This window comes from Microtus pennsylvanicus, chromosome 12 (assembly GCF_037038515.1).
Source record: "Microtus pennsylvanicus isolate mMicPen1 chromosome 12, mMicPen1.hap1, whole genome shotgun sequence".
NCBI lineage: Eukaryota > Metazoa > Chordata > Mammalia > Rodentia > Cricetidae > Microtus > Microtus pennsylvanicus.
The window spans coordinates 93,230,297-93,241,884 of NC_134590.1; the positions used below are offsets into that span (position 1 = coordinate 93,230,297).

The following is an 11,588-nucleotide window of genomic DNA, read 5'->3' on the forward strand; positions in this document are numbered from 1 at the left end:
TCACTCAACAATGGCCAAGTGGCCTTGTTGAAGGATACAGGATAAAGGGGCTCACTGAACTTTCAAGCAAAGGAAAGAGATAAAGGAGAGATACCTAACAGCTAAGGAGATCTGCTAGGGCAAAGCCAATGCAGCGACACTGACTGAAATGAAAATCACTTGAAGAGCTGGTGGGAAGGAGTGTGGCGGGGGGGGGGGGGGGGGGGTGAAGAGCTGGTGGGAAGGAGTGTGGCGGGGGGGGGGGGATGAAGAGCTGGTGGGAAGGAGTGTGGCGGGGGGGGGGGCGGGGGGTGAAGAGCTGGTGGGAAGGAGTGTGGCGGGGGGGGGGGGTGAAGAGCTGGTGGGAAGGAGTGTGGCGGGGGGGGATGAAGAGCTGGTGGGAAGGAGTGTGGCGGGGGGGGGGGGTGAAGAGCTGGTGGGAAGGAGTGTGGCGGGGGGGGGGGATGAAGAGCTGGTGGGAAGGAGTGTGGCGGGCGGGGGGGGGGGTGAAGAGCTGGTGGGAAGGAGTGTGGCGGGGGGGGTGTGAAGAGCTGGTGGGAAGGAGTGTGGCGGGGGGGGGTGAAGAGCTGGTGGGAAGGAGTGTGGCGGGGGGGGGGTGAAGAGCTGGTGGGAAGGAGTGTGGCGGGGGGGGGTGAAGAGCTGGTGGGAAGGAGTGTGGCGGGGGGGGGGGATGAAGAGCTGGTGGGAAGGAGTGTGGCGGGGGGGGGGGTGAAGAGCTGGTGGGAAGGAGTGTGGCGGGGGGGGGGGGTGAAGAGCTGGTGGGAAGGAGTGTGGCGGGGGGGGGGGGGATGAAGAGCTGGTGGGAAGGAGTGTGGCGGGGGGGGGGGGGGATGAAGAGCTGGTGGGAAGGAGTGTGGCGGGGGGGGGGGGGATGAAGAGCTGGTGGGAAGGAGTGTGGCGGGGGGGGGGGGGGGGAGTTGCAGCCTTGAGCACCGTGAAACTGTGAGTGTGGAAATGTCAGTCACAGGTGCAAACAAGACGCTTCCAGCTCACTGTGGCAAACAGTCTCGCCGCCAGGAAATAACCAAGGTACAAAGAAATGTTCAATTGTGCTTACCAAGGCTTTCAGAAGAAAAATCTGACCAGGAAGGCCCAGCAGGTTAGGCTCTACTAAGGGTCCACCATACACAAATGAGACAGAATAGGAAAGGTGAAGAATAGAGATGGAGATCGAACCCAGGTGTGGTTCTCAAGGCTTTAAGTCCAGACACCAGAAAGAAAGAAGAATCTGGGCTGCAAAGTCATCCCTCTGCTACAGAGATGTGATAAATTAATTTAATTACATAGCTCTGGGTATGTAACTGAGTTGGCAAAATGCTGGTTCATCCTGCAGGGAGCCCAGGACTCCTGGTGTGAGCTCCAGGTTTCAATAGAGAAAGCACTGGTGGATCTCGGGCATGTGTCGTTAATAGATCCTGTTAGAGGTGTGTCAGTCTTGTGTGCGAGATGAGGGTGGTCACAAGCCCTCATCACTATCCCTCTTAAGGGGATCAATCTGGCTTATGGAAGATGGTCAGTCAAGCTTCAGGGTGCAGCCTCACCATCGGGAAGGTAGCCAGTCACATATGCTGTATACAGGGGTGGGGTAGGGATTTCTGTCTTAGGTTTTGTTCTTCCTGCAACCAAGGTGGCTCCAGTTTAGGACAATGACTTACATCTATGCCCTGAATTAAGGAAGATGAGTCAGACAGATGCAGACTGAGTAGGGAGCCCTTTTTCCTTTATTTACATCCCCAGGGCCTCAAGGGACAATTCTGTGCCCACTACAAAAGCAACTTTCAAATACTGACTTTTTACTATTCTCACTTACATTTCTTGTTTGTTTGGGGGAAAGAGTCTCACTATGTAGCCCTGGATGGCCTAAAGTCTAGAAGTCACAGGCATCCCCCTGTATCTGCCTCCCAAGGGCTGGGATTGAGCCCTCCCTGGTTTTAGCATTTACGTTTTCTTTCCTTCCCTTTTCATTTTTCACAACAGGGTTTCTCTGTGCAGCCCTGTCTTTCCTGAAACTCACTCTACAGAAAAGGCAGGCCTCAAACTCAAAGACCTGCCTTTGCCTCCTGAGTGCTCGGATTAAAGGTATATACAACTTACACTTCTTAAAAGGGCGTAGGGTTGTGGCTTGTTTGGTAAAGGGCTTGCCCGGGCAACAAGAACACATAGAAGAAAAGTCACTCCAAGCATCTCTTCTCCCTGCCTCTCAATTCCCTAGAAGCTGTGGTCTGGGTGGAGTCCCCACTGCTTGTGTGTCTTTCACTTTAATATGTGTTGAAAGTCCAGGGCCCAGCACCAACTGCTCAAAGTAAGCAGAGAGCTGAGGTAAAATGGGAAGGGGAGTCTGGGGGAAACAAGAGCTGGGGTTTCCTGAGGCTTCTCTTGTCAAGGGAGAGATCTGCCACTCCAGGGAATTTGAAGAGATTGGGCTGTCTAAATCTTTACTGTTTGTTGTAGATTTGACACCTCAATGCTTGCTTAAAACATTCTCAGGAGGCAAAGGGGACTAATGACTGTGTTTGACACCAGCACTTGGTAGAGGTGTGAAGTGAGGCTGGAGCCCTCTTCCAGGAATTTACACTGAGGAATAGTTTCTGTAAAAACCAGGAAAGCGAGGCAGGGATGAGAGGGTGCAGGTCATCAGAGTCCTCATATGATGCTAATATCCACAGTATCTGAACATCCTTGATCCTTCATTTCTATAAATTAACGGTTCTGATAGTCTACAAAGGGCAAACTAAGGCCTGTAGAGGCAAGGAGCTTGACAAGGTCACACAACTTATACTGCCAAAAACTTAATTCACAAAAAAAGTCAAATTCAACAAATATGTATTTGTCCATTTATTGTGGAGACTAACTAACCTTGGCCAGATAGCCAAGCTATGTTCAAGCACATCCTCCTGCCTCAACCTACCAAGCATTTCAGGTCTCTGTGGCTATGCTAGTACAAGAAATGTTGAACGAGAACCTACCAGTAATCAAGTCTTGAACTGATTCCTTAGGAATCTTACTGTGAGATGGGATGTGCACCTACTGTTTGGACAGTTAATGAAGAAACAGATCTGGACAGCACAGATGGGTGTTCGTTTGTTTGTTTACAAAGTCATGGGGGGTTGTCTTAGGGTTTCTATGACTACAATAAATACCAAAAGCAACATGGGTAAGAAAGGGTTTATTTGGCTTACATTTCCACATCATTAGTCCATCACTGAAAGAAGACAGGACAGAAACTCAAACAGGTCAGGAACCTGGAGGCAGAAGCTGATGCTGAAGCAATGGAGGGTACTGTTGACTGGCGGACTCTGCATGGTGTTCTCAGCCTGCTTTCTTATGGAACCCAGGACCATGAGCCCAGGGATGGCACCACCTATAATGGCTGGTCCTTTCTCATCAATCAAAAAGTAAGAAAATACCCTACAGGCTTGTATACAGCATGATCTTATGGAGGCATGTCCTCAGTTGAGGCTCCCTCCTCTGTGATGACTCTAGCTTGTGTCAAGTTGACATAAAAGTTGACACTAACAATTTGCCTTAACAGGATTACATGTGAACCTGGAGGAGTGACCTCTGACATGGGGGAGAACAGAAGCAGCTGCCAGAGTCTACATCCTGCTGGATTTAACTCCTGGGGTTAAAGAAATGTAAATAAATTCTACTGTTAGTGCTTTTGTTTGATTAGGAAGTCTTTACCCCAACTCTTCCAGAGACTTTTAAACAGTCTATCAAGCTGACCAGGTGCACATGCCTGGATTCCAAGCATCCTGACTAACCCGGGCTACACTGGGAGGAGCAGGATAGAAGTGGCAACAGAAAGGAATTCTGCTTAAACACGATGTTTCTGTACAACAAACAAACAAACCCAGGGCCCAGATCATTTTACCACGAAATTCCATCAAACTTTCAAAGAAAGGTTATTATCAATACAACAAAAATTATTCCACAAAATAGAAACAGAATGAACACTGGCTGTCTTAGGGCTTCAATTGCTGCAACAAAACATCACGACCAAAAGGAAAGCTGGGGAGGAAAGGGCTTATTTAGCTTATACTTCCCACATGGCTGATTGTCACCAAGGAAGTCAGAACAGAAACTCCAACAGAGCAGGATCCTGGAGGTCAGAGCTGACGCAGAGTCCAAAGAGAGGTACTGCAGTAAGCACTAAGGCTTGCTCCCCCTGGCTTCCTCAGCCTACTTTCTCATAGAACCCAGAACCACCAGCCTAAGAATGGCACCACCCACAGTGAGCTGAGGCTTTCCCTGTTTATCACTAATAGAGAAAAATCTTACAGCTGGAGCTCATGGAGGCATTTCCTCAACTGAACCTCCTTCCTCTCTGATGATTCTAGCTTGAGTCAAGTGGGAACACAAAACCAGCCAGTAGAGCTCCAAATTCATTTTATGAGGCCATGTTACCCTGAAATCTAAACCACATAAAGAACCAACAAAGAAAGAGAATTACAGATCAATTTCCCTTATGAACATAGATGTAAAACTTGTCAATAAGAGACCTAAAACCGAAATCCAAGAACACATCAAAAGATCATTCACCATGTTCAAGTAGGAATCATCTACAGCCATCGTCAAATTAAACGGAGAGAAATTCAGAATTACTCACCTACAATCAGGAACAAAAGAAGAGTGCCCACTCACACCGTATCTATTCAACATGAATACACTAGATCAATAAGACAACCTAGGAGATTAAGGGAATATAAACTGGAAAGGAAGACGTCAAAGTATTTTTATGCAGATGATGCAATAGTATATGTAAGTGACTCTAAAAATTCCACAGGGAAACTCCTACAGCTGATAAACATTTTTAGCAAAGTGGCTGGATGCACAAAAATCAGTAGCTCTCCAACGTTCCTGAGAAGGAAAGCAGGGAAATAATATCTTGCAAAACAGCCTCAAATTATATAAAATAGATTGGGATAACTCTAACCAAGCAAGTGAAAGACTTATATGATAAAAACTTCAAGTCTCTGAAGACAGAAACTGAGGAAGATATGAGAAGATAGAAAGGTGTCCCATGGTCACGGATCGGTAGGATTAACATAGTAAAAATGACAATCCCACCAAAAGAAACCTACAGATTCATTCAATGCAATCTCCATCAAAATCCCAAAACAATTTTTTACAGACCTTGAAAAGATAATTCTCAACCTAAAATGGAGAAACAGAACACCCAGGACAGCTAAAGCACTTCTGAACAGAAAAAGAATTGTTGAAGGTCTCACCATTCCAGAATGCAAGCTGTACTACAAAGGTATAGTAATAAAAAAATATTGTTTTCACATAAAAATAGACACACTGATCAATAGAATTGAATTGAGACCCAGGAATGAACCTACATGCCTATAGATACCTATAGATACCTGGGTTTTGATAAAGATGCCAGAAATACACACAAGAGAAAAGACAGCTTCACCAACAAGCAATGCTGGTCAAACTGGATGTGTGCATGTAGAAGAATGCAAATAGATCTATACTCATCACTCTGCACAGAACTCATGTCCACGTATGTAAGAGACTGTATGACCTGTGTAAAATGTTAGCTGCTGAGTACTGCAGGCTCACACACACGCCACAGCCAATTGCTTGGCATCTCAATCCTGTCACCTGACTAAACTGAGACAACCAGGTCTCTACGGACCAACATGAGAGAGTTGCCCAATCGGAGATTTCAGTGGCTCAAGGTAACCTCCCCAAACTGTGTACCCATCATTTTGGTTTTCCTTCATTCATATGGTATGAGATTATGCATGCCGGGAAAGTACACAGAAAGGCACTCAGCCTGCCAATCAGAATCTTCATTATCACAGAGACACCTGCAGGACAATGACTTAGAGAACCTTTACCCTCACTACGGCCTAGCCTGTTTCCCCTGCAATGTACACAATAAACCATTCTTCCGATTCTGGTCTCACTGGAGTAGATATGTTCCACACACACCTCTTTAGTTCCACACATTAACAGGAAAATGCAATAGACAGCCCACTCTGTGACTCAAGTCTCTGCTCCTACAAACCTTTAATCAAGAATTGAGGAGGTGGAGTCAGGAGGACAGCAGGGTCGATGCCCTGTGGGCCTCAACACCGGGATCAACTCAAAGAGAGTAAACATAACAAATCTTGTCTCAAAACAGTTTTTGAAAGCTTGAAGGTGCAACTGTTCCAGAATTAGTGCACCTTCCCAATGAGAAATCATGCCACACACTTAAGAGATTAATTGAGAACAATCTCTTCAACAATTACAGGTCTCCCACTCTGGATGACACTCAACAAGAGCAGGCCAGGAACAGATCTGCCAGCTTATATATACTATAGGCTTTGTGCATTCCACATGTGCTGTCGACCTGGAGAAATGCTAGAAATGCTGTAAGTGTCCTCCTGCTAGCATGGCTTGCTCAGCTGGCTTCCTTCTAAAACTCGGGTTCACCTGCTCAGGGTAGGATGAGCCCCATTGCATCAATCAAGAAAACACTCTATAGGTTTGCCTACAGGCCAGTCTGACTCCAGCCTGTGTCAAGTTGACCAAATCTAACCAGCATACCTACTGCATCATCTCCCAAGCCCCAATGACAGAGTGTTAAGCAAACCTCAATTCTCTTAACACTTGCTTTTCAGCACATATAGAACATTGTAAAGTTTAGAACTAGAGGAATGGCTCAGGAATTACCACCACTTTTTTTTCCTTGTAGAAGTCCTGGGTTTGGTTCCCAACTCTAACATGGTGCACACAATCATCCCTAGATGCTGTTGCAGGGGATCTGATGCCTCCTACTGTCTTCTGTGGACACCAAACACACATGTGGTCTACATATATACATGCAAGCAAATCACTCATACACATGAAATAAATTTTGAAAAATTAAAAACATATACCCTCACATCTTATGTCATCAGAGATAAATATGCCAGAAACACAGAGATGTGACAAATATCTGTCACCAACACTATAACTTTGTAATTAAAAGAATTAACTCTTGATCAATGGAGAGAAATTACTTGATTGAAGACAGGAAGCCTCATTATTATTTCAGTACACAACTGAGCTATAAATCAGCAATAGTGCAATAATATATCTAACAATTTTTGCTGTCAATAGAAACCTGATGTGGAAAGCTCATCATAAATGAAAAACTGGTCTACACAAGACTGAGTACATAGCACACACAGTGACATCATCTGATTTCAAAACTTCAAGTATGACTGCAATAAAGATCGCACTGTCTGGGAAAGAAATCAACAGAACATGAGAGCAAAGTTAGAAATTTAAAAAAAAAACACTATTTCTACAGAACCAACTGTAACACATTAGGCCGGGAAACTCAGTGAGTCTGGCATTACTGAGGCAAGTGACTGGACTACCCTGCTATCTGCAGGCAAATGTGTTATTGACATAGAGTTTACGTCCTGCAAAGAATTAACTGCAGGCGGATCCTATACGTGAATGTTCGGGGCCAAACGCAGAACTTCTAGAAGACACTAGAGTGACTAGGGCCCCAGGAGGTAGCAAATGTGCCTTCCTAGGCGACAGTGAAACACAGCGCGTGCGCGCGCTCTGTATCGTGACGTCACAGTACGGCACTATGCAGGCACAGTACCCACGTCCCGGTGTTCTGTGCAGGTTCAGCCCACAGATGGAAGTTACTCAGAAGCCGCAGGACCCGGAGCTGCAGGGACAGCAGGGACCTCACGGGGCTCAGCATCCGCCCGTTCCCACAGCGCCGGGAGGACCCCACACCGGCTCCCGCGGCTCCACCCGCGTGGGGACGGCGGCCCTCGCTCACCATGGCGGGTTCCGAGCTCGCCCCGCTCTCCCCACAGCTCCCGACCGCGGGTCACAGCGCAGCAAACGGAACCACAGAGTCTCCCTCAGTCCTGGGGTCCCTGAGCCTACAGCGTGGAGGACAGGAAGTGTCCTCCCTTGTTCTGCCTGGCAGCCTAACTGGAAGCCTTGATTGGCTACTGTGTCCTGATTGACAGTCGCAAGCACCTTACGGACAGAGTATTTTGAAAGCTCGCAGCACAGCGGTTCCCAGCCCTGAGGGCATCTCCAGGTACAAACCTGTCCCTGACCTGTGGAGACTGGCAATGTAGAACTTGTGCCTGGACTGGAAAAGTCTTCCCTGCACTACCTGCACTAAACAGGCACTTCCCTTCTTCCTCTGGGTACAGGTTGTTACAGCTCAAACCCACCACAAAAAGCTGAGGTGCCTACTTAAGGTATCAAAGCAGACCCTGGCTACCAAGTTCTCCCTGCATCCCTCAGTTCCTACCTGTTACAGAGTATGGCTTGCATACTCCTAACATACCCTGAAGTAGTCCAGCGCAGGGGCTGGGTTGCCCTTCCCTATAAATCCAACCATTTTGGTTGCCTGTTTGTCTTTCTGTCTCTGTCTTTCTCTCTCTTCCTCCCTCCCTCTCTCCGAAACGACATTAGCCCACTAGAGCGTGCAGCCCCATTGTCTCTGCCTTTCTAAAAGCCGTTAGAATAAAATTCCTAAAGCTAGCCACCAAGGTCTGATTCCTTATTTGTCTGTTTCCACTTCCTGAAGCTGCCAAGGTCCAGCAATCAGAAACCCCCTTTGGCTCACCTAATTAGCATGCCCAGTTAAAATTAAACATTTCATCTAACAAGGGCTTTCCCCTTTACCTTTATAAACCGCCATTTTCCTGTTGGCCACATGTATCTCCCCTCTATCCAGAGGCAGTCCTTTGTCCCCCTGGGAAAAATACCACTGCCCCCTTCCTTGTTGGGTTCCCTTTCTCTCTCATCCTCTCTCCTCTACCACTGCACCCTAGCCCATTCTAATACAGACTTCCCCTTTTTCTCTTTGCTGGCGTTTTTTCTGCCTGACTCAGAAAGCAGCCACTTTAACTTTTCTTCCCCGCTTCATAAAGGACCTAATCTGGGGTGTGGAAGACAGGCAGCCCCTGCTATGTGGGAGTCTTCCTCCCCCCTTCTCTTCTCAATTCTCTACTCTTCTCTTCCTGTCCCCTCCTCCCCCTCTTTTAAGTTTCCAGTGCTGGGATTGCTTTCAGGGCCTGGTGCATGCTATGAAAGTGCTCAGCACTGAGCTCACAGCATCAGCCCTGTTTGATTTGGCTATAGCCTTGATAAGTTGTCCAGGCTAACCTTGAATTTGTTATTCTCACCCTTCGGCCTCCTAAATACCTAGGTTTATAGGCAAATGCCTTTATGCTGAGATAAGTTTTGTGGGGTTTTCCCCAATTTAAAAAAAAAATGGTGTTTAGGGGAGGAGGAAGGAATAGAGACAGAAATAGAGAGGCCGAGAGGGAGAGAGATAGCCTGCGGTGGAGGGAGTGGAGTCAGGAAGTAACTTTCAGGGGTTATTTCTCACCTATCATGTGTCCCACGATTGCCTTTAGGTAAATTGGTTTGCAGGCAAGCTCTTTTACCTGTGATCCAAATAAGGTCTTTAAATTGGTTCACTTGGGAAGTGAGAGGACTTAACTGGGTGAATTGGGTGCCTTTGGTGGGCTGTGCCAAGGAATGCAGCTAAGAGAACACAACCGTTGCAACAGATGTAGTGTAAGGGGTTTCCTGGGGAGGGGAAGAAGGGAGAGCAACAGAGTGAATGGCTGTCTTGTAGCAGCAACATGAGAGAGGCAGACAGAGAGAACAAGAGAGGAGTAAGAGGGTAGCAAGAGGAGCAAGCGAGTAACTCTGGCTGACAAACTTTTAAGGGGAGCGCTTGTCATATAGGGAAGTATGAAGTTTGCCCCAGCTGGCAATGAAGTAACCATTGCTGCTGCCATCACCAAGGCAGACTGGTGGGAGCTAATGGGAGTGAAATGAGGGAAGAGACAGTGGATGACTGCTAAGTTACTGTTAGAGCAAATAAAAAGTGCCCTATGCTACTGCAAATCGGATGATTATAGAAAATGGTGATGTAGTTCATATTTCTAGCACCTGCAGGGAAGCACTGGGAAGTTGTCAGCAGCACGAGACAAACGCTGAGGACTTGGTTGTGACCTGATGTAAACACTGTGTATGTTCACATGCAAGTGTGAAAAGTCTCCCATTAATGTATTTGTTAATTTGTATTAGTGTTGTGTTAAGGAGCGGCGGGGCTGGGCTGTGTCCCACCACCCAGCTAGCTTATGCCCAGAATAATTACACGGAAACTGTATTCTTTTAAACACTGCCTGGCCCATTAGTTTCAGTTTCTTATTGGCTAGCTTTTACATATTGATCTAACCCATTTCTACTAATCTGTGTAGCCCACAAGCTGGCTTACCAGGAATGATCTTAACCTGCGTCTGACTGGAGTGGGAGAACCATGGAGACTCCTTGACTCAGCTTCTTTCTCCCAGCATTCCATTCTGTTTACTCCGCCTACCTAAGGGTTGGCCTATCAAATGGGTCTAGGCAGTTTCTTTATTAATAAGAAATCACTCCCACATCATTTCTCCTTTTTCTGTTTAAACAAAAAAGAAAGGCTTTAACTTTAACATAGTAAAATTACATATAGCAAAAACAGTTATTAAGCAAGAATCACAGTTACAATATTTATATCTATTTTATCTTTTATCATAACAATGGAAAACTATAACTACCTATCCATTCTTCAACTCCATCAAAGACTCCAGAAGGATATAATATTACCTAAGTAAACAAGAAAATGACAGAGACATCTCGCTGCCTGTACAGTCACCCAAAGTTCCTCTGTACCATTGGGGCATCCATCTTCAGCCTTCAGGCCCATAGTATCCAGCAGACATTTCCATGAAGCAGGCAATTTCAAAGACAGTTCAGTCACTATCTGCTGTGTCCTGCAGAATGTCTCGCAGACTCTTTCATGAATCATGAACCCCAAAAGACTGTGTCACCTTTAGGCAAGTTCAGCAGTCCTCTGTCTGCGGGTTCTCTGTGTCCATTTTATGCAACAGTCCAGGCAAGAGCAGTTTCTTGCCCAAATGGCTATCAAACTCCATAAGGATCCTCTTCGATGCCCATCTTCTTCTTGAAGTACATTGGTGCTACCAGGAGCAGAGTGTCTCATTGTCATGAAAAGTCCTAAGTTATTAAAATATTTTAAATGCCATATTCTGCAGTCTTTGAAAGAAATGAAGAATGCCTATCTGAAATATATTTCTATATATCTAGAAAATCTAACTAACATGACTACAAGCTTGACTATTACTGATGATTATCCATTAACCTATATTTCTTAATTATACATTACATTTTAAAAATGAACTACACAATCACACCTTATTTAAGATCAAAAATACATATACATATAACAAAATTGACCTTAAAATCCATACCAATGCAAATTATTTATACCTATATCATATCCCCCTTTAAATGTAAAAGAACATTTATAAACAATTTTTGGGAATATGGGCGCAGTTTTTTCTCTCCAAACTGCTTCCTGCTGAATGGGGGCGTCGTTAATTAGGTCTTTCATGGTATAACCTGTGTGCTAGTTTCATCTCAGTTGGCAGTTGAGCGAAGCAATTTTTTGAAGATGTCACAACAACCTTTCAGGAGGGCGTGGTCTATCATACCAAATTGTAATAGAAGAAATCCACAGGGTCTGGTCCTCTGTGAAAACAAAA

The 11,588-nt window shown here is 45.8% G+C and overlaps 1 protein-coding gene across 2 annotated transcripts in view; it reads right to left on the bottom strand.

Annotated features, from left to right (window-relative positions):
* The window catches only part of LOC142832301 (zinc finger protein 431-like), a 29,033-nt gene extending 21,105 nt beyond the window's left edge, over nucleotides 1-7,928 (bottom strand). For both annotated transcript variants that reach the window (XM_075942698.1, XM_075942699.1), the window contains exon 1: nucleotides 7,787-7,928. In XM_075942698.1, the coding sequence (XP_075798813.1) occupies nucleotides 7,787-7,789 (3 nt within the window). In that variant the 5' untranslated portion in view covers nucleotides 7,790-7,928. The remainder of the gene's footprint in view (nucleotides 1-7,786) is intronic.
* Nucleotides 7,929-11,588: the final 3,660 nt, after the last annotated feature.